General features: G+C 46.9%; 1 protein-coding gene across 1 annotated transcript in view; it reads left to right on the top strand.

The window, feature by feature from the left end:
- Abcc4 (ATP binding cassette subfamily C member 4) overlaps positions 1-22,877 on the top strand; it is a 203,622-nt gene that overhangs the window by 154,930 nt on the left and 25,815 nt on the right. Inside the window, exons 22-27 of the mRNA XM_051160966.1 lie at positions 3,197-3,316; positions 4,278-4,388; positions 5,271-5,371; positions 6,579-6,770; positions 13,667-13,822; positions 22,692-22,781. Coding sequence (XP_051016923.1) covers positions 3,197-3,316; positions 4,278-4,388; positions 5,271-5,371; positions 6,579-6,770; positions 13,667-13,822; positions 22,692-22,781 — 770 coding nt within the window. The remainder of the gene's footprint in view (positions 1-3,196; positions 3,317-4,277; positions 4,389-5,270; positions 5,372-6,578; positions 6,771-13,666; positions 13,823-22,691; positions 22,782-22,877) is intronic.

Here is a 22,877-nt window from a genome sequence, read left to right as displayed (position 1 = left end):
TATTAGCAATGTCTGCCATGGGCACCAGCTAGCAGAGTAGTAACGTATGCCACATAGTTTCAGGACCTAGATCCTGGCATCTGGTCTTCTAAAGAGTTCTGTGTCAGTTTCTCAAGAATATTGTTCAACTTGAGCTGTTTACCAAGAATTCCAGTAATGGAAATACCAATTAGGTATTAGCCGAGTGAGATTTTTTTTCCCCCCTGTGTGACAAAGTTTAGAGAAAACTCCATCCAGTAATGCATAGAATATTTAGATTATCCTCTTTTTGAGACACTAGCTTAGATTAAAAGTACATCTAGCTGTATATAGAGATCTGGGCACCTCCAGTGCGTTCTCCCTTGGCGAAGGCTATTAATCTCTGCCCTGTGAGGTTCTCATTGCCTGAGGTGGCACTTGGAAGTCCCCGCTGGCCACTACCAATGTCAATAATATAATTTTGTGCACAAAGAAGTTAAATGGCATCCTGGGGTGATCCTGGCCAGGCAGGAATGTGACCTGTACCTGTCTTCCATGCTTCTGTCCTGAGAGGAAACATAATCCCTTAGGTGTGTCCCAGAGAGTCCTGGAAAACGCCACAGCATTAAGAAATGTACGGTCATATCTGCCTGAAATTGCTGCCAAAAGCCTTCAGCACCCAATAGTCTATTTCAGGATATTCTTGGAGTGATGGGGGGAAAGTCAAGGAGACCCCCCCCCCAGACTGTAGCGTGCTAGTCACTTGACATGATGGTTCTCCCCTCCCCCAGTGGATCAGCATGGAAGGAACAGGCTTACCTCTTAAAGGCCCAGGTCTCTGCAGTGCCTCAAGAGCTCTCGGGATGGCATACAAGATGGCTGAGGGGATAAAAGTGTTTGCTTGATCATCTGTCTGATTCCCCTTCTGTCCTGGAACCCACATAAAGGTGGAAGCAAACCAATTCTATGAAACCATCCTCCAACATCCACAGGCGTGCTAGGGGGTGTACGTGCCACTCCCACCCCAACAAGTTTTAAAAAGTGATCTTGGGGTGCATTTAAGTACGGAAGTTTCCTGGGATACATTTAAATACAGAAAAATGACACTGAATTTTCTACTGCTCAAGGCTGAAGTGATAACCTAAGCCCTAAAACAGACCTGTCCTCAAACTCAGCCATCAACCCTGTGGTGACTTGGATCTAACAAACTGGTGAGGACAGCCAGGCTGACACATGACTTAGTGGCCTTCCTGGCCACCTCCACTTCTTACAGCGTCATCTCTGTTCATGTCATGGTATCACTTGCCCCAGAAGTGAGGGCACAGCTCTTGTGTGTTCTCTGGCATTCTCCTGATACTGTACCTAGCCTGGGATTTAGGTCATCTAGGCAGATGCTTTATTTGTAGAGCAACAGTCCCATGGCAGGTAGGATGTCCTCTGAGGCCGACAGGAAAGGGTGGTGTGAGCCTCTACGTCTTATTGCTTGGAGCCTCAGCTCAATCCACTTAGTCTCCCATACACATCTTTAGAGTTCAAAGGTAAACCAAGCTAAAATAAACAAGAAGCAGACATTTTGTCTGCATACTGAAGGAGTGCGGATAGCACGGACGACAAAGTGAGAGAGTGAAAGCCCAGGTGCCTTCAGAACCACGCCCAAACTTCATGGGGTTCTACACAGCGGTCCCAGCAGGCAAGTCTTTAGCCAGAGAATGTTTTCTTTCAGGAAGGAGTATCATAGGGAAGGCTTCCTTCCGGTGGTGCCCACGGGAAGGTGGTGTGGTCAGGGAGGAGCAGGCAGCCACGCTCCCCGAGGAGGCTGCCCGTCTCTTCCGACTCTAGCGTCTCGTCTTTGGGACTGCATTCTTTCCTCCATCCTCCACCAGGGAACTCCAACTTACGTGGTAATCCTTTTTTTTGTGCACGTGTCCCTCAACACACACCTCACCAGCAGTCTGTGCAGTGGTAGTGTGCACAGTAAACGTGTCGCATGAGACACACAGGCACGGGATGCCCAAGAGAATAGGCACGGGTTTTCTCTTGGTTGTAGCATATTTGTGGCCAGCCTGGGTTGCATGAGGCCCTCTTTCAAAAAACAAAAAAGCCAAAACAGAACAAACGAATGAAATACATAAATGGCTTGTCTCCTCTGAAACCAGTTTTCTGGGTCACAGCTCTTTGTATGCTCTGGCCCCAGGACAGTCTTATCCACAGTGCAGATAGAGCCTGCTAGGGAACCATCCTGACCTGGCAGTGGGCTGCCCACCTGTCACCTCAGGTGCGCTGGGACCTGGTGATCACGATGCAGTGTCCTGGAAACACGGAACCTGTTGTAGGACACACATTGTCCGTAGTCAAAGATGGACAAAGGGGAATTTGACCTGTGAGTTCTGATGAGACGAGGAGGCCACTGAGCGCCTGGAAAAGTAAGGACAGTGATACGTGCCACACGAGCCTCCGGCCTTGCGGGTGTGGTTCCAACTAAGTAGCCATAAAGACATCTTTTAGCTCTTGAGGCTGAAGTCAAGGCCAGGCCAAAGATGTCCCCTCTGGGCCAGTGGTATAGGCACAAGTGCAGGGTGACACCCAGGCACATGGTGACCGTAAAGGACTGTTCACAGTACCAGGCAGAAGGAGCTTTTCTGGGACGCACCGAGGAGACACCTGTCCATTTGGCTTACTTGATGTCTGTCTGTCTGTCTGTCTGTCTGTCTGAGTCAGGTACTCTTTTAGTTACTGGGAATCAATAGCCATATGCCACCCCTTAAATTATCAGTCCACGGTGGGAAAGATGCATGCATATCTCACTGTAATATCTTGTGATAATTCCTCTACTGAAATTACTTTTTAGAATATCACTGGCCAAAAAATTAAAATAGTCAATGAAAAAAATGACTTCTTCCCAAGGAAATAACTAGGAGGTACAGGGAAGAAAAGACCTTGAAGGATGGTTAGCGCAAGGAACAGGAAACTCGATTTGACTTTGGTCCAGGCTCTTTAAAATGAGGCATTGTTGACCAGCGTTGCGGGGGGGGGGGGGGGGGGAGTTGGGGGGGGGGGGGACAGGCGAGCCTTCTCCAGGCTACTGGGAGAGTTCTGACTGGAAACTCACTCAAAGCCTGTTAGGAAGCCCTGAGAGTGCTGCTTCGTACTTAGGATCTACACCCCTGGGGCCGTGGGAGGCTGGGGTGGGCTGTGCGTCCGTCACTGAGCTTCCTGTTCTGTGTTCATGTTCACTCAGCACGGAGTCCGGTATTCTCCCACCTGTCGTCCTCCCTTCAGGGACTGTGGACCATCCGGGCTTATAAAGCGGAAGAGAGGTGCCAGGAGCTGTTTGACGCACACCAGGACTTGCATTCAGGTGTGTCCGTTTCTGGAAGTGGTGTCGAAAGCTGGCCGCTGCCGTTCTCCCAGACTTGACTCCTAGGGGCAATTAGCTTTATAAGCCAGCACCTCTGCCTGCTCCTGGACTCGAGGCTCTGAACCCTCTCAGACTGAGAGGCTTTCCTCTGATTGGCTTGCTTAGTCCTTCCACCTCTGTGCCCTGTGGCTCTCTGTCTGTTTGGCGATGGGGTCAGCAGACGTATTTTTCCCAAAGGCCCCACCTGTTTTGTGTTTTTGATGACTGGGGGCACTTAAGAACATGCAAGTCATTTGGGTACAGCCCCTAAGCCATGTTCCACCCCCCCACCCCAGCGTGTATGGAGGACTCAAGTAAGGAAAGTGTTGGAGGCAAATTGAGGGCTGTGTTCTTTGCTGTAGAACATCTACTGTCAACTTATATGCTGATGGGCTTCGGATTATTATAGCCCAGCACTGCAAAAAAACAGAAGGCCGTTTTACCATTGTTTTTTATTATGATTGTATATCTGCTTGTTACCCCTTAGTTGTGTCTTATCTTGTTTTGTTTTGCAAAGCCTCTGTCCTGCCTGGGGAGCGTATTGTACATTGCTTTGTGTTTCCTGACTCTCTGGAAATGTTGAGTGTGCAGCCTTGCTGCCCTACTCTGTGTGCCCATCCCATGGCCTTGCTGCCCTACTCTCTGTGTGCCCATCCCATGGCCTTGCTGCCCTACTCTGTGTGCCCATCCCATGGCCTTGTTGCCATACTCTGTGTGCCCATCCCATGGCCTTGCTGGCCCTATTCTGTGTGCCCATCCCATGGCCTTGCTGCCCTACTCTGTGTGCCCATCCCATGGCCTTGCTGCCCTATTCTGTGTGCCCATCCCATGGCCTTGCTGCCCTACTCTGTGTGCCCATCTCTCCACCCCTCACATCCCCTGCAGTTAACTCACCGGTACTTACTGTGGTTCTCGAACCCAGAGGCTTGGTTCCTGTTTCTGACGACGTCAAGATGGTTTGCCGTGCGTCTGGATGCCATCTGTGCCATTTTTGTCATCGTCGTTGCCTTTGGGTCCCTTGCTCTGGCAAAAAGTGAGTGCAGATGTGAATAACTATTTATGGTATGATTACAATTTATAGCTGTGTTTACAGTTATTAAATTAAACTCTTGCCACCTTGTCTAATGGCACACTCTGTGTGGTTCTAATAAAGTGTGTCAAAGCTTTTACAGCATGTCAGGGTGGATGGGGTCGTGCAGTACGGCCCAGTGCGAGGGTCTGGTTAGGCTCTTTTTATCTGTTAGAATGAGCTGCGGTCTACTCGAATGGCATTCAGGCAATTCCTGGCCTGGTAGGCCAGGAGATGTTTGTCCAGCTAAGGGCGTTCCCTTTGAACCTTGAGACCTCTTGGTTTGTTAATGAGCCTGTGCACACGGGTGAAAGAGGTGCCCAGCAGGACGAGCTCTGTGCTCAGTGCCAGGTGGGTACCAGAAGAGCAGGCGTTAGCACGTGTGGCAGGGATCCGCCACGCCTGACGTCTCTACCGTGACACCCCTGGATTACAACATATATTAATAGGACGATGGGGGCCGTAGTTTGCTCTCACAAGCACTGGTTCTTAGAACACACCATCTTGTTTGCAGTGGCTTCCCACTGTGGTTTGCTCCAGTCGCAGGCAGTGGGATTTTGTGACAGGCTTCAAGCCATAATGACGAATCTGAGTAGTGACATCATTGTACCTCACACGTGCAAGGCCCTTCCTTAAATATGTGTGAGTCCTACTGGGATTAATAAGCTCGTCTAATAGCCTTTCCGAATTCTTAACGGGCTTTTAAAATTGCATCATGATCTCAATCGGTAAGCAGAATGTAATTATTGTATTTGCATGCAACCCCTGGGCCCTCCTGGCAAAGCAGCAGAATGCAGTGGGTTTGTGTTACGGTTGAGACTGACTGTCCTCTGCTTCCTCACCAAGCTTTGGATGCTGGACAGGTTGGCTTGGCCTTGTCCTACTCCCTCACGCTCATGGGGATGTTCCAGTGGTCTGTGAGACAGAGTGCCGAAGTGGAGAATATGGTAATGTTTATCTGATGTTTCAGCCTTTTAAAGTTCTCTGTGCCATTAAACAACATAAAAGCAATTCTTATGTAAAATATTAAAACTGTTATTTTTGCATCGAAGCTAACAGAGTAATTTTTTTTAAGATCCTACTTCCATCTGTTTAATGTTAATGTAAAATAAAATGTATACATCTTTTTCTGTGTCTCATGTATGCTATGTCAGCAGGTTTTAGATGCATCACAAGCTGTCTTCAGATGTAATAAATGCCTCTGTAGGAGGGAAGTTCTGAAATCCTAGAGAGGATATAAGCTAATTTCTCGGAGGCCTGTTTATTTTTGTTTCTTAATGGGTAATTCCTCATTCTTGGAAAGAGAAGAATTCAGTATTTTAGTTTGTTTGTTTAATTAATAGCTCCCCCCCCCCACCTCCCCCATTCCTACCCGTTTACCACCAGTTTCAGCATCTCTTCTCCCAAGCCTGGGTAGAGGGCAGGAGGCCCCAGGGTCACTGCTGTTCGCTCCTGGGAGGACAAACTCCCATCTCCAGGGAGCTTCTCAAAGGCAGCAGGTCATGGCGACTGTAGAAGCTTTAATCAACATAGACTTGCTTTGTCTTCAAAACATTAATCCCGGCTTATGAGATGAGCAGTGGCCATGACACGCTGCCCTTTCTCCTCTCTCACACAGTAGGGCCTGTTACAGTGAAGCCTGGAGCTGTGTGAGGTGACGGGTGTAGAGTGAATAGCCATTCTGTAGCAAGGAATTATCGACTGAAGGTCACAAACTCTTACAAAACCCTTTCACTTTAGTGTTTGCGGAAGGTACACGTGTGTGTATGTCCGCTGCGCGTTCATGTTGCCTGTGTATGCACACGCATGGAGGCTAGGGGTCTGTGTAGGGGGTCTTCTTCAAGCACCGTTCACCTGATATTAGCATAGATGCTGGGATCCAAACCCAGCTCTTTATTTTAAAAGCCTGCACAGCAGTCTGTTTACCCACTCTCCCCCGATTTGTTTTTTCTTTGACTCAGTGTTATCATGCTGAAGGGATTGTCCATAAGCAAGGGGTTCGGTGAGGATGAGCAAAACTGCAAATCATCAGGGCCCTCAGTAGCCTTGGTAAACGTAAAGCCCCAAGCGGCCCTTGCCCAGCGGTGTATAGGTGAAATATGCCCACGAGTGAGCCCCTAGGTCCTGACCGTGTGCATGCCTCTTCTCCTGCAGATGATTTCTGTCGAGAGGGTAATTGAATACACGAACCTAGAAAAGGAAGCGCCTTGGGAGTGCAAGAAGCGCCCACCCCCAGGCTGGCCCCATGAGGGAGTTATCGTCTTCGACAACGTAAACTTCACCTACAGCTTGGACGGGCCTCTGGTGCTGAAGCACCTGACTGTACTCATCAAGTCCAGAGAGAAGGTTGGTTCAACCCGTCTGGCTCCTCCAGACTCTCAGCTAATGACCTAGGGCAGCGCCTGCGAGCCCACTTCCTGCTGAGACTGTCAGCAAGGCTCTCCCGTCCTCTTTGGATGCCAGTCAGTCCAGCCGCTAGAGATAAATGGACCCTGTGGTGGAAAACTATTATTTCTTGTTAAAAAATAATCTCCAGGCTGGGCATGATGGCACACACCTTTAATCCCAGCTCTAGGGAGGCAGTGGCAGGTGGATTGCTATGAGTTCGGTGCCAGCCAGATAAACAAAGAGAGTTCCAGGACAGCCAGGGATACATCGAGGAAGCCTGTCTTAAAGAAAAAAAAAAAAAAAGAAAAGAAAAAGAAAAAAGAAAAGAAAAGAAAAGAAAAAGCCACTTAGTAACGTTTTCAGTTATTCTGAATATAAACATAATAGTTTTGGTTTTTTTGTTTTTTTTTTTTTTTTTTTTTATTAAAAACTTCCTCATTGTTTGAGGAGTCTTTCTTTATTCAGGAAAGCACCCTGGTTTGAGGTAACATGAGCACTAGAAGCTCCTTTTGTCCTGTGGACCTGAAGTCTGCTCCTTTCCTGTTAGGGCCAGCATTGTGCTTTATACAGAAGGTAACCTTTCCAGTGTTTTCCTTTTTCAGAGCCCTGCCATGGCTGACTATGGCCATGAGTCTGTAACTACCCCCATTAAGCTCTTCTGTGGATCATTTACAGCCCTTTTCATTCAGATAAACTATCTCTGCCTCTGTGAAAGTGTCTTCTTTCACACCCTCTTCTAGACGCTTTAAGATAGTGCTTTGGTTTTGTTTCTAGACAGGGTTTCTCTGTGTAGCCTGAGCTGTCCTGCACCGGCTTCGTAGACCAGGCTGGCTTCGAACTCACAGAGCTCCGCCTGCCTCTGCCTCCCGAGTACTGGAATTACAGGCGTGCACCAACACGCCCAGCTCAGATAGTGTTTTTGTTGTGTCCTTGTCCATTGCAGCATCATTCACAATGACCAGAAGGTGAGAGCAACCTAAGTGTGCATTGATAGGCTAGGCACAGTGTGGTGGATGCATCCGCAGATGGTATTCGGTCTTACGAGGAAGCAGGGAAATTCAACACAATCCACAGCCAGAGAAACACAGTGCTCCAGGGGCCCACTGTACCATCCAACTCCTAGAAAGATGATGGAAGACAGTGGGTCTAGGTGTGGATAACAGTGGAGGTTGCAGAGCCGTATAAATAAGACTTAACACCATTGACCTACATGCTTAAAATAGTTACAAGGAGAATTTTGTTATTTTCCCACAATTTAGGAAGTGCATAAAATATTTAAGAGGGATAACTAACATACTTGTCAACTTGATGAGATTTATAGTCCCCTGGGAGATGGGCCTCTAGGCAGGCCTCGGTGCGTGCTGGGGGATGGGGTGCCTTAATTCAGGCGGGGAGACTGGTCCACTGTGGGTGGCGTCATTCCGTGAGCTGGGGTCATGGACTGTGTGGGAAAGGAGAAACCGAGCTTGCACAGGCACTCGTCGCTGTGTCCTGGCTATGTGAGGCAGTGCAAATACCTGCTTTATGCTGCTGCTGCTGCCATGAGGGCCTCACCATGGTGGACTGGAGCCTCGGCTGCCAAAGGGAACCCTTCCTCCTGCTTCTGTCAGTGCAGTGAAGATAAATACATCTGTGCATTTCGCTGCAGGTTGTTTGTTTGTTTGTTTGTTTGTTTTAGCATTGTGCCATGGTTTTCAGTTCTGGATACAGCCCATGGCATCCTAGGGCTGCCTTCTCGAGGTGACAGAACATCCCATGCCCCTCCTTGCTCCCCGGTAGACAGGCAGCATCCTGCAGGGCACAGGCTAGATACTGAAGACAGCTGGCTCTGAGCATGAGCGAGTGAGAAGCAGTACGCAGGCAGGGAGAAGCCGGTAACAGAACAGTCCTTAAGACACCTCCTGTTAATAACCTTATCCTCGGTGGGCGTGGGGAATCCCCACCTCCTACCCCTTTTATTTCTGTTTCTGCGCATTGAATCCGTGTCAGGGTTAGGTCATCGCTTACATGCGATAGGCAGACATTCTGCCACAGCTGTACACCCACCCTGAGGGTTAAGTGCTTCCCAAGTTGCTCCTTCAAACTCTCTCTACCACCAACCCATTTAATGGCCTAATCGCGGCTGTGATTTAATGAGCGATACCCTCGTGACATGAAAGAATAAGTGTACAACTTGGTGCCCAAAGGGTATGCAGCGGGCCGCGTTAGTAAGTCACTTGGCAGAAGCCGGATCCTAATTATTTCCACAGCTTCCTTGTAGGTCTGAAGATGGGGTGGATGACTGTGTGGGTAAAACACAAGCTGCAGCTTTGATGGAAGCCAAGCCTCTCCGATGGTGCCTTGACAGCTCTGTAGGGTGTTTGCATGCTTGCAGACAGTGTGCTTATCAGATCTGACGTTGCAAGCGTAATTCTCTTAATTTGCACATGTCTTCAATTTCCCTGGGAGCCACAAAAGATGAATTATATAAGGAACTCTGTTGAACAAGTTAGAAAACAACGTATAGCCCCAGACTTGTAGTCTCAGATCCTAAAAATTCCCCCAAATTATAGATTACCTGAGACGCTGAAAGGTAGAGAGGAAATTGAATTTGAAGGCTGAAATGTGTCTGTCATCACTTCACTTTTGGCTTGTGTCTTGTCCATCCCGCGGTGTCCATTGCCTTAGTTTCTGTGCGTTTGGAGGCGGCCCACACCCAGGCAGCCGCATCATGGGGTGTTCTCTTTTGCCTGTGTCCATGGGGTTTCCCCGCCTCTCTTACACCTACTCCCAGCCCCCTACTTGCTGGCTGCCTCTTTGGTGTTGGATTCCAGTACAGACTGGAATGTGCCAGCACTGCAGAAATGGAGCCTTGTTCTCCTTCAGCGGCTTCCTCTGAAATCCCTGCAAGTTATGGTAAAGAAGAAACTGTGATCACAACTAACCAGGCTCCTAATTTCTGGAAAGAACAAAAGTCAAATCAGTAGCAGCCTGGGTCTCCAGGTCTCTAAGCACTGGCTGCATGTTTCTTTCTTTTTTTTTTTTTTTTAATATATTTTATTAATGTATTCATATTACATCTCAATTGTTATCCCATCCCTTCTATCCTCCCACTCCTCCCTCCCTCCCATTTTCCCCTTACTCCCCTCTCCTGTGACTGTGACTGAGGGGGGAACTCCTCCCCCTGTATATGCTCATAGGGTATCAAGTCTCTTCTTGGTAGCCTGCTATCCTTCCTCTGAGTGCCACCAGGTCTCCCCATCCAGGGAACTTGGTCAAATATGAGGCACCAGAGTTCATGTGAAAGTCAGACCCCACTCTCCACTCAACTGTGGAGAATGTCCTGTCCATTGGCTAGATCTGTGTAGTAGGGCTTCTAAGTTTACCGCACGTATTGTCCTTGGCTGGAGCCATAGTTTGAGCAGGACCCCGGGGCCCAGATCCGCCCGTCATAATGTTCTTCTTGTAGGTTTCTAGGACCCTCTGGATCCTTCTATTTCTCCATTCTCCCTTGCTTCTCTCACCTAGAGTCCCAATAGGAAGTCTTCCCCTCTGTCCCACTTTCCTGGTAAGCGAAGACTTTCATGGAGCATGCCCCTTGGGCTAGTACCTGCTAGGCAGGTACAACCAAGTGTGTAGGAACCCGGCAGAAGTACCTGCAGAGTTAAGGATGGGCACATTGGTCAGGAGTGTCACAGAGTTTAGAGGCTGAATCTGTATGGGATATGAGTCCTTAGAGGCCCCAGGAGTCAGGGCAGGAGGCACGATGTGAGACACAGTGGAAAACCTGGCTGTCCTTTAGGGATCTTGGAAACACTTGGGTGGGGCCTGTGCAAGCAGCGGGTGCCAGTGGAGCTCCAGAACCGGCTTCTGGGGGTAGCCTGGCAGGGCTTGCTTCTTTTGAAGTGATTAGACCTATTGCTCACTAGTTCCATGCCTAAGGATTTTATTTCAGGGAAATAATTAAAGTGGCTTTGCTAAGATGTTTCTCCAAGAATATTTAACATGACGCTGCTCATAACATCAAAATATTTTGTAAGCAGCTGAAACATCCACAAGTAAAAGATTTACTAGATTAAATAATCATGTACACTGTATTACATGTGCCCTAAATATTTATACGAAATAGTAAATGCCTACACTGTGTGACAGTACATCCATATTAACGTCATTTTAAAAAATATGAGCATGTGTCTTAGGAACACACATCTGTGACATATACACACATGTATATACGTGAGCCCACATGTGAAACATTGTTCTGTCAGAGTGCTGAATTTAGGGTTAGTATTTATTTACTTTCCAAATGGATTGCACTGATTTTTTTTTTTTTTTTGCACTGATTTTACTTAGGATGAGTTTACTTTATTCATTTTTAATGTGGCCAAGGATATTAAAAACAAAGGGATGAGTTAGGAAATGGGCTCTTCAGAGCTTGTTGCCAGGCTGAATGGGAGGAAACTGGACGTATGATGGACAGTTAGAGCCTAGGCTCTTGCCAGAGAAGAAGCTAAGAGGTTATCGGGAAAGTCCAAAGCAGCAGCTATTTTGAGTGTAATGTTTGATATTGGTCCTACTGAGCAAGGGCACTGGATATTAGTCCTACTGAGCGTGGTCAGTGGCTATTGGTCCTACTGAGTGCAGGCATTGGATATTAGTCCTATTGAGCATGGGGCATTGGATATTGGGCCTACTGAGTGTGGGCATTGAATATTGGTCCTACTGAGCGCAGGTATTGGATATTAGTCCTACTGAGCGTGGGACATTGGCTATTGGGCCTACTGAGCATGGGCCATTGTATATTAGTCCTACTGGGTGTGGGGCATTGGATTTTAGTTCTTTTTTTTTTTTTTTAAGATTTATTTATTTTTGATACAGTGGTCTACATGTATATCTACAGGCCACAAGAGGGCATCAGATTACATTATAGATGGTTGTGAGCCACCGTGTGGTTGCTGGGAATTGAACTCAGGACCTCTGGAAGATCAGTCAGTGTTCTTAACCTCTGAGCCATCTCTCCAGCCCTGGATTTTAGTTCTATTGAGTGTGGACGTTGGATATTAGTCCTGCTGAGCATGGAGCATTGGATATTGGGCCTACTGAACTATAACATTGAATATTGGTCCTACTGAGCACAGGCATTGGATATTAGTCCTACTGAGCATGGGGCATTTTATATTGCTCCTACTGAGCATGGAGTGTGAAGATTGATCCACATAAAAAGTCTAGCATGTTGAGGCTGGGGAGATGGCTCAGCTGTTAGGAGCATATACTGCTCTTCTCGAGGACCAAGTTCAACTCCAAGCACCCACAATAGGCAACTTCAAACTGCTTGTAACTCCAGGTTCCAGCATTCTGCTATGTTGGGTACCCATGCTCACATGCACATACCTACATATGTGGACACATACACACACTCACACACACACACACACACACACACACACACACACACACACACACACACGTTGCTGTGATTGTTGAGGACCACCTCTGTGTGTCACTTTGTGGTCTGACCATAAACTTGGTGATATCCTTGGTATCTGGGAAAATCCATCAGTTACCAGAGAAAGGCTTTTAGATGGTAGTTTATTGACTTTTTTTGTTTTGTTTGTTTTGTTTGAAGCCATCTTAAGTTTGCAGCTTGCAGTTCTGTAGCCTGGCCGCTCTCAGCATTCCTGTTTTTTGTGGTACATCCGGATGTCCCCTCATAGGCTGCAGCGGTTTGGGTTTTCACCAGTGGCTCAGTTTTTCACATGTCATAAACATGGATTAACAGAGATCTCAAAAACTTAGAGAAAGCCGCGTTTCTTACAGTTATTCTCTGAAAGGCCATTGCTGATTGTACTTGAAAGTATTCAAAGGATATGACATGTCAGCGCATATTCAGTAGATGGTTGAGTTTGGTTCTTCCACATTTAAAATGTGAGGTGGTTTTTGTTTTTTGTTTTTTTAATCCACTGAATTAATTTACAAGTGATGGGAAGCATGCCTGTGCCCTTCATTGGCTCCAGATTTTTAATAAGGATGATGTCATCTCTTTGGACTCTTCTCAGCAGTTAAGCTCACTGGAGAAGAGGAGGCTCGTTTTCTGCGCTTGGGTTTAAGCATACACTCCCCCAAGCCCGTGTTTCCAATCAGGGTTTGGCCCTGAGCAGCATTCACCTGTGCTGTATTGATCCTTTGATCTGATTGTCAGTACACTTCATTTCTCTCCGCTCTGACCTTAATAAGGGGAATGATTCCTCACACCAATCTTTCCCAAGGGGCACTTGTTAAGTATTAGTTGGTTTATAAATACCCTTTGCACTGCTCGGATGAACGTAAACAGCGAATGCTTTTCGTGGTCCTGCCGTTGTTGGTCTCACTACACATGTTTTGGCTTCTGGTTGCTGTCTTTTAAGATTGGAAGACCTGCATTTGCGGATCTGAAGGTATTTCCTCTCGAGCCACAACCTAGCCAGATTGTTAATAACCAGAGGCAATTTAGTTTCTCTGTCAGAGATGAATTCGTCGTAAATGATAGGACGCTGGAAAGGACAGGGCTTCTTTTTCTGTGAAACACTTCCGTGGTGGGCAGGTAACTCCTTCAGAATTACTCGAGCAACTCTCAAGGTTCTGCAAAGCCAGACTGTGGAAGCAGCTCAGAAAAACCATCTTCTCCTCACCTACTGAGGATGCCGCTGGCAGCCCTGCCATTCTTAACAACTCTTCCATGCCCAGTGGGCCTTACCCAGGGGCACGTTGCCCACCAGAGGGCATTGAGGCTGGAAACGTAATAGAAAGTGTCACAGCTCACCTTTGAAAATGGCCGTGCTCACCTCAGTTGTTTGTATATTGCTAGCTGTAATCCCTCCCCCTGGATCTCTTTATAGGTTGGAATTGTGGGAAGAACCGGAGCTGGAAAAAGTTCCCTCATCTCAGCCCTTTTCAGATTGTCAGAACCGGAAGGAAAAATCTGGATTGATAAAATCTTGACAACTGAGATTGGACTTCACGATTTAAGGAAGAAAATGTCAATCATACCCCAGGTATGCAGGTTAGAGTGTCCGCACGTTTCTTTTGCAGGAGTACTGGTGTTGTAATTGCTTTGAGTTTTATTGGTAGCTTTTTAATTCGATGAAAGGGTTGATCCTTTTAGCCAATAGACAATAAAGCGTACTTCAGCAGATATTTTCATTGGGCATTTCATTTCATTGTGTGTGTGTGTGTGTGTGTGAGAGAGAGAGAGAGAGAGAGCGCTAGAGAGAGAGCTAGCTAGCTATGGGGAGCCTTATATAAGGAAGCAGGGGTGTAAGTGTATTGAGGGGCACTTGCTGCAGGCAGGGAGGCTCCTCTTTCCCTCTCAGGGATGACCGTCTCCATGCATGGTCTTCTGTGGAGCTGAGGCAGGCTGTGAGAGCCACAGCATGTAGACGCTCTGTAGGCGCTCTCAGAATCTGAACATTTGGGAGGTGACTTTACCCAGGGAGGGGCCACAGTGTCCTGGGGGAGACCAGGGAAGGTTTGCATCTCTGAACACTGTCAGGCAGGTGATGTCACCTCTGACAACTGCCATGGAGGGTGCGTGCTTCACACAGGCCCATGACCTGGCCACCATGGGGGTGGAGGTTCGTATTGTCATTTCCTCCTGGGCTGATCTTGTGATCTTTCTCGCTGTTGCATAGCTGAAGATGTTTAGGCAGTGTCTGGAGACTGATTACGTACACACTAGAAGCTTTAGCTCAGTTTCCTGTTGAGTTGCTTTTAGTTTTACCCAGTGTAATTCAGAAAGTCTTTATTGAGTAATTACTATCTTCTAGTTAGACAGCCACAGGCAGCACAGGGCCTGACCCCACAGGCCTGCAGCCTGCAGCCCTGGAGCCTGCCTGCTTCACCCTCGCCTCAGCTTTGACGCTTGCATGGACTCAGCTCCAGGCTTGCTGTTCAGGGTTTCTAGTTTGGCGTGTCCTCACACTCCGTAATCATCTGGCCATCGAGGGGAGTTGGGAAACCCCCCCCCACACCCACACACACACACTCGTTCCTGATGTGAGACATACAGAGAAAAGAGACAGAGGAGAAAGGGCCAAGCAGCTGTGCTTTCTGAGCATGTGCCCAAAATGGGCCTCTAAGTGTTTGATTGTTTATTATAAAGTGCAGAGAACCTAACACCCAGGGAAAAGGAGAATCTGAGCTCTCAGTTTGTGACTCCTACAGCTGTGGTTTCCTACCCTGACCTGTAAAATACCGGAGCTATGTCCCTCCCCTCTCCCGCTACTCCACTATGGTGAGGTTGTGGAGAAACTAGAGCTCTGTGTTTTACGGGTGGGAATGTCAAATGTACCATTGAACATAGCATGGGGGCGCCTCACGAGACTGATGATAGGACTGGGAGGGTACCCAGCAATTTCACTTGTAAGTGTGAGTGTGTATGCGTATATGCAACACACACACACACACACACACACACACACACACACACACACACACACGAGATCCAAAAGCGGGGTATGGCAGAGACATTCGTTCATTCCAGTTGGTAGCAGTGGTATTCACAGTAGCCAGGAGGTGGAGGCCACCCAAGTGTCCGTCAGCAGACGAATAGCTAAAGACACAGTGCGGTTTATACAAGCAGTGGGAAGTTGCTCGGCATCAAGAAGGGAGGAAATCCTGATGCATGCTCCAACATGGGCAAAGTCTAAAAGCACCGTGGTGCTTGGAACCAGCCGCTCGCAGAGTAGCAGGTAGTGTGTGGTTCTGCTCGTAGGAACAGTGGTCAGTTCGTGGGGACAAAGTAGAGTGATGGTCATTAAGGGACTGAAGGAAGGCTGGCATGGGAAGGGGTTTTGTTTAATGGATCTAAGGACTGGTGTGATCGGTGGTAACCACTACAAAAAAAAATAATAAAAAAAATTTTAAAGAGAGAGAGAGAGCACTTAGTACCACTGCTATGAAATGTAAAATGATTGAGGAACGGGGCCAGCGAGACGGCGCGGGGAGAAAGACACATGCGGCCATGCCTGATGACCCAAACACCATCCTCACTGACTCCCGTGAGTTGTTCTCTCGCTCCACAACTGCACCCCGGTACGTGTGCGCCTGTGCACCCTCATGTCAGTAAGTGTAATAACAACAATAAAAACTGAAACGATTAAGGGGCACATCTCATGCTGTATGTAGTCTGAAAGGTTTTTTTTTTAAAGATCAAAAGACAACCCTTTTAAGAAAAAGAAATGGAAGCAGTCTTCCATCAGATAAAGTCCCTCTGAGCACTAGAAGCATAATTATAATAGAAATAAGAGTTCAAATCCCCAAGGGCTGTCTTTTAAATCTCAGAACTGGGACCAAGAAGGCGCTGCATGTCTGTAAAGTCCTCTCATGTCCCCGGATGGAAGGATCTAGAAATGCGCCCCATGCTCCTTTTAATGCTTCTTGGTAAGAACGAAAGAGCTCTAAATAAAGAAGCAGCGTTAGGCGATTCTTGGCTCCAAGGGGACATTTTGGAAGCACATCTGAGCGAAGACTAAATACACCTTGACGTCACCAGGTTTTGGTTCGGTTCCAGGAGTTCCCACCCTCGGTTTTGTGCGAGCGTTCCATGGATCTGCCCCTAAGAACGCATTCACAAAACAGGGCTGAGCTTTGGATCCTTGTATTCCGTGGTCACCCAGTGCTGTGAGCCGGAACCTCTCTGTTCCTGTCTCCCGGTGCTAGTTGGCTGATGTAAGGAACAATTTGGAGAAACTGTGCAGTGTATAAAGGGCTTGAGGTAGATCGTTTCAGGGCACGTCCCGGGTGTCAACGCGTCCCACATTGTCATCCTTCTCCTAGCTGGGTGTGAGTGGCCTTGATGAGGTCACCTGGATTCCATGGCTGAATTCTGTCCCTTAAACCAGGTCTGGTAATTATTACCTCACAGACTCTTCATGAAGGACCAACTGCATGAGAACCTGGGGGAGGCCCACTGCGTGCTTCTTAAGGATGTCCAATAAATAGCAACTTGCTATAGTGCCCGCCTTTAGGTTTATACACATTCTAGAAAGACTTGGCTCATTAATTTCAGTTTGTGCTTTTGTAATGCCTGGTGATTTTTCTATATATCGAATTATTTATGTAAATTAAAGTTAGTGAGGCAGAAAAAAAACCCTCCCAAACTTCGCAGACATTACTTAGAGGCATACAAAAACTCATGGACACACTGCCCATCAGGTGGAGGGTATCTCTATGGTAAAACCTGACAAATGTCATGGTGTTTTGTGTTTGTTTTTGTTTTTGTTTTTCTCTCAGAAAAACAAAGCTTTTCCTAACAACTGGTCTGTATCCATTAATACTGCATGGGCTCTGTGAAGCCCTTCTGTGTTTGTGCCCCACCCTGTCCACATTTCTTTAACTGCTTGTTACAGCTGAAACACCACCATTCCTCACGTCTGTGGGATCCATCCTGTTAGCCTTCTTCCCAGTCCTCAACCATCCCCAAAATTCTGCTCTGCCCTCATTTGACAGAGCTGAAAAGTCAGGCAGACTCCAGACTCCTCCACCTCCTGACGCTGTGGACCAAACTGTGTTCTGTGGCCAACAATGAAGTCCATACTGTATCCCAGAGGCCTTGTGGGTCACACGGGTGCCTCCACACATCTGATTGCTCAGAAACAAGCATCTCATAAGGCAGTGTTGCCCCACCTTGTGCCGCCGATATTTTCAATTCTATTTATTCTACCCTAGTTCATATAAAAGGCAAAATAATGGTCACGAGCCACAAAATTGATTTCATGAGCCTGCTCTTTGAAAATGCTGTGTGGCTGCCCTGCCTGTGTAGACTGCTGCCTGCTGCCCCGTTAACACCCTGGGAAGGGTGAAACTTTGTCATTGACGCCATCGGAACTCCGCACCAGCAGGCTCTGCAGTCATGTTGCCGATGAATATTTTTTTATTTTGGAGTTTAAATATGTATTCTTATTGCTATTTATTTTTAAATATATTTTATTAATTTATTCATATTATATCTCAATTGTTATCCCATCCCTTGTATCCTCTCATTCCTCCCTCCCTCCCATTTTCCTCCTACTCCCCTCCCCTATGACTGTGACTGAGGGGGACCTCCTCCCCCTGTATATGCTCATAGGGTATCAAGTCTCTTCTTGGTAGCCTGCGCTCTTTCCTCTGAGTGCCACCAGGCCTCCCCATCCAGGGGAATGTTTATAATCAAATGATGTCATTTACTTTCTCTCCACCTTACTGAGGAAGGGTTCCCTAAACGATAGCCAAAGAAAATAAGTAGAGTCAAAATAAAGTCAAAAGCAAAGCAAAGCCAGGAGGCATCTTTTCCTAAGGCTCCTGGCTCAGGCAGGCGCTTTGAAAGACTGGTTTGTGAAGGTTGTTTTGCCAAAAAGATCCAAGTGACACTCTGCACACAAAGAAAGTCACGGCAGACACAAGGATTCACCGCGAGCCATCCATGAGCTAAAGCAGTGACAAGGTATGGGCCACTCTGCTTCTGAGTTGCAGTTCTAGAGGAGCCTGGCGAGCATCTTTCCCTTGGCTTCCTGTTCGCTCTTCTGAGCCCCTCCCCTTAGTTGTTGGTTCAGGTTCCACCAGCTGTGAACCCAGGGGCAATTCAGAGGTAGGGGTTAAGACCAGAGTGCAGTCCCAAGAACGGTGACAGGTCTGGGCGGGGCTCTTGCGTCTCCTTTAATGAGTAAACACTTGGAATAAGCCAACCAAGACAGGGCCCAACATGTGCCGCCAGTGTAACTTCCTTTAGCAGAACAAATGGCGTCCCCTGTACTTCCTCCATGTCCAGCTCCACCACCACCCCCGCTTCCGCTCACCCCCCACCGCCCAGAAGAGAGCAGATGAGCACACTGCTTCAGGGAGTCAGATGAACACACTGCTTCAGGGAGTAGCTTATCACAAAGCATCTGCAAATGTGGATTTCAGAGTTCTTTCCGGGTAGAATTTCTTTACAACCAAAGCCCTGTCTTTTTTGGCACCAAGGAAATGTTCTCAATCAAAGAGCAATTCGCAGTTGATGTGCGCCAACAGCTGTAATCTTTATCAGGATCAAACAGATTATTTCTGTATGTTTAATAGATTCCCTTTGTTTGTACCAAAACAAAAGCCAGGTGCTTTTTCAACAGCCCACTTTTTTCTTTCTGTCTGTCTTTCTTTCTTTTTTTTTTTTTTTTTTTTTTTTTTTTTTTAAATTCCCCTGAGCTTTTAATGCGTTTAAAAGGTTAACCATATCTGCCGTGTCTCTTTAAGGTCCCTTTCTGATCACCTGGTGTGTGAGAGTGTGTGTGTGAGTGTCTTTGTGTGTGTGTGTGTGTGTGTGTGTGTGTGTGTGTGTGTGTGTGAGTGTGTGTTTCAAAGAGAAAGGAGGGTAGGTGTGCTGTTACTGGTAAAAGAAATACAATTGGATCCCAGCCTAATGCAGTTCGCCTTTGTTCCAGCACACTGAAGTCTTCATTAAAACCCATGGCACTGCTCCCTGGAGCTGCTGACCTTTTTGTATTTAAAGACGACTTTACAGGACTTAAATTCTTCTTTCTTTGTGGGCGAACAATGTTCTTTTCTTCTGAAATGCACGAAGATCGGTTCATTCAGAGGCTACAGGATTAGAAGAAGAAGAAAAGAGAAACTGAGATTGAGTGACTTCAGGTGACTCCACCTTTGAGACAGGGAGGTGCTGCCCACTTAGGGCCTGGGGTAGGAAGGGAGCTTGGCAGACATGTCCACAGCACTCGAGCTCCCTGTGAGGACATAGTTTAGGACAGGGATATTTCCTATTTGGTGCCCCCAAAAGGGTTAAATTAAACATTGAACTTTAGTTTGTTCCCTTGTAAGCTTCTGTCTTGGCCTCTTGTTGGCCTAAGTGTCTGGAGTTGACCCGGTTGGATTTCTTCTTAGCATAATGGAGGTCTAGCTTGCAGTCTGCACATTCAAAATGGCTAGTAAACCTGTCGTTTTCAGGACCAGGCTTATCAACTTACATCCCCACCGGCAGGGTGGCATGCCCAATAAGAACATGTGCTGTGTTAGTATCAGCCACTGCTGAAAATGGTGCAAAGGATTAAAACATTTAAACCTGATGATGAAAAACAGGCTGGATATTAGTCTTCTGGTTGTATTGCTATATTGAACTTGGGATTTCTTTTTCCTAATTTTACCATGCTACCTAACGGGAGGTTAAAAGAAAACTCGTTAAACTTGCACCATCAGAGAAAATACACTAAGGCTAATAAATTGGCTTGCCTGTCCCTCCCACTGATCCTCACACTGAAATCTTCTGCCTGCAAACATTTTTACAGCACTTATTTATAAGAAGAGTTTGTGAAGTTCATTAGGAGGCGGGTACTTATTAAATAATAGTATCTATCAGAAATGATAATTAACTTGACCCTTATCTCCTCTCTCAGTATGCGTCTGCTATGAGCACTTTTATTACCTTTTGGAGATAATATTAGGCTTTTTTATTTGGCAAGTGGATAAAGAAAGTGAACAGTGTGAATCATACATGTTGGCATAGTAAAACAGCCATTGTGAACAAATTACCTGCTAGTTTTAAAGAAAATATAACTTCAACCAGTAGCTTTATTAAATCACTCTCGTTGCTCAACAAGTCTTGATGAAATTTTACTTATGAAATATGTACCTGGCATGTTGTAACAAAGAAAATTGCTCTTATTTACTTAATTATTTTCTTCTAATATTGCTAAATAAACATGAATGATTGCCCAATATTCCCTTTAAGTTGACAGTATAGATTTAATATAGGCCTGTATTTCAGTGAACAGCCATCTAGCGATAATTAGCCCAACTTCCCAAGGGCTTCCTGTCAGGTTGGTGGCTCAGGGACTCACTGTCCTGCGAGGAGTCTCACACAGTCCTCAGATATATCCAGGTGAAGGAGTTTCCTGGTGAGAGAAGGTATCAGGACAGGTGTGAGAACCTGGTCCTGGGCTGGAGGGTTGGATCAGCCCTGTGCATCCCTGTGGCTGTTGTCTAGACAACCAAACCACCACTCCTCCCTGTGCTAATACGAGGACCATTGGTAAGACTATGCAGAAGCAGTCAGCTACATACATTAGTGCTCAACACGGGGCATTGTAAAAGTCTAGGAGATCTTTGCCAGCGTCTAGACCTGACATTTTAGATGTGATTTTTGCTGTCTGGGAGGAACCTGAAGGGGGAAAAATGTTGAGGTGATATCAGCTATTGTGGACAAGGAAAATGGCATGTCCTTAACATAAACCAACAGGCCACCTCTCACTTCTCATTTGAGCTCAAAACTGATTCTCGGACCATGTTTACCTCAAGCTCCTGTTCACTCAACTTCAGAGCCACTCAGCTGGGACCCCTGAGTGGCATATCAGCCATGGTTGACCTTTGTGGGGAGGTCAGAAGAGCATCAAAAAGAGGAGGGATGGCTGGTATGGGGAGTCAGGAAAGATGACAGACAGCAGTGTGCCTTCTCTGAACCTCCTATAAGCAAGAAGAGGAGTTACCTAACTTGTTAGAACCTGAGTTGAACTCTCTCTTTCTCTCTCCCTCTCCCTCTCTCCCGCCCTCCCTCCCTCCCTTTTCCCCTGTCTCTCCCTTCTGTGCGTGTGTGTGTGTGTGTGTGTATGAAACCTGAAGTTAAAAGTATGATGTTCATTGCACTGATAAGACATTCCCACCATATGTAGATAGCTAAGGAGTCTTTCTGTAATATTAAGCATAACGTTAGGTAGGCCTGTTGTGTTCATTCAGTTCAATTCGGTAGCCATTTTCAAATTTCTTATGACTGCTCAATCATCTTTGCACGAATAAAATACAACAATGATGTCTGTTAGTTTGGAGGTTTTGCTCAGGGGCCATATTGGGAGTTGATCCCCACTGTCCCTATATCCATTTCTTTTTCTGTCACCAGTCTAAAACTAAGAAACAATGACAGTACCAGACTTTGAAGAAAAGTACTCCTCTTCCTCCTCCTTCTCCTCCCTCCTCCTCCTCCATCTTCTTCTCCTCCCTCCTCCTCTGTCTTTTAAGTGTTAAGGGCCCTGCTTCAAAGCTAGGTGACTTCTCACACCGGTAGGCCCGGAGCAGTTCGCTTTCCCTGAAAACAGCCCATTGTGCTCTTCTCCGCTGCTCTTGCCTTATGGCCTGGGTTGTTAGAAAATTCTAAGAGAAAACTTGCAGAACCTCCCATAGTACACACACAAGACGCTGCCTTAAAGTCTGGAAGGCAGTGTGTGACCCAGGGGCAATCTCATCGTGAGCTCCCCCTGAAACAAGAATGGAAGATGTCTCAGTGGCCGCACTTGCCTCACAGTGGGTTCCCCTTACCTCGCCCTTGTAGTCAGTAACGAGGTTCCGTGAGCCAGGCAGTCCCGATGCGCAGACAAGATGGGGTGGGGATCGGCTGGTGCCGCATGGGAGGTCATTCGCATGAACAGAGGTGCCACCAGCCCCATGAATTCACATCCTCTCTGATCCAAAACTAGAACTAGAACACGTCCTGTCGGGTCTGCAGAGATTCCAGTCCAGAAGACTCTTTACCCACAGAAGAAAGCAAACAGCTTTCACCCCAAGTGCACACTTCGACTGAGCCTGTCAGGGTTGCAAGCAATTTCCAAGTTACTCCAATAAACACATCTTTGTGTTTATTGCCAGGAAAATGTTTTTTAAGGATCGGAGGCCACTCTCCTCAGTCTCCTCTTAGGATGGCACACGGCCACACTTTCTTCTGTTAGCGTTCAGTGTTTAAGAAGGTGTTTCGGAGCACATTTTGTGGGAAATCAATAGAGACGACATTTTGTAAGCAAGCGTGTGACACCTTAGAGATGATGGTTGTAGTGGATTTTGGTGCATTTGTTGCCCTTTCTAATCTATTCTGAAAGTCAACTGTTCTGACAGCCGACTCCTTTGGGCTCTTAGGAACCAGTTCTGTTCACTGGAACAATGAGGAAAAACCTGGACCCCTTTAATGAGCACACGGACGAGGAGCTTTGGAAGGCCTTAGAAGAGGTAAGTCACACAGCGCAGCTTCTTTGTCATTACCTTCGGTGTGCGTGCATATGTAAAGAGCATTTTGAGGGAGCGGGGGCGGGGGGCTTTGCTTAA

The sequence above is a fragment of the Acomys russatus genome, chromosome 18 (genome assembly GCF_903995435.1).
Source record: "Acomys russatus chromosome 18, mAcoRus1.1, whole genome shotgun sequence".
In the NCBI taxonomy this organism is placed as follows: Eukaryota; Metazoa; Chordata; class Mammalia; order Rodentia; family Muridae; genus Acomys; species Acomys russatus.
Note: the sequence above shows the minus strand (reverse complement) of the source record. Positions and strands in the feature narration are given on the sequence as shown.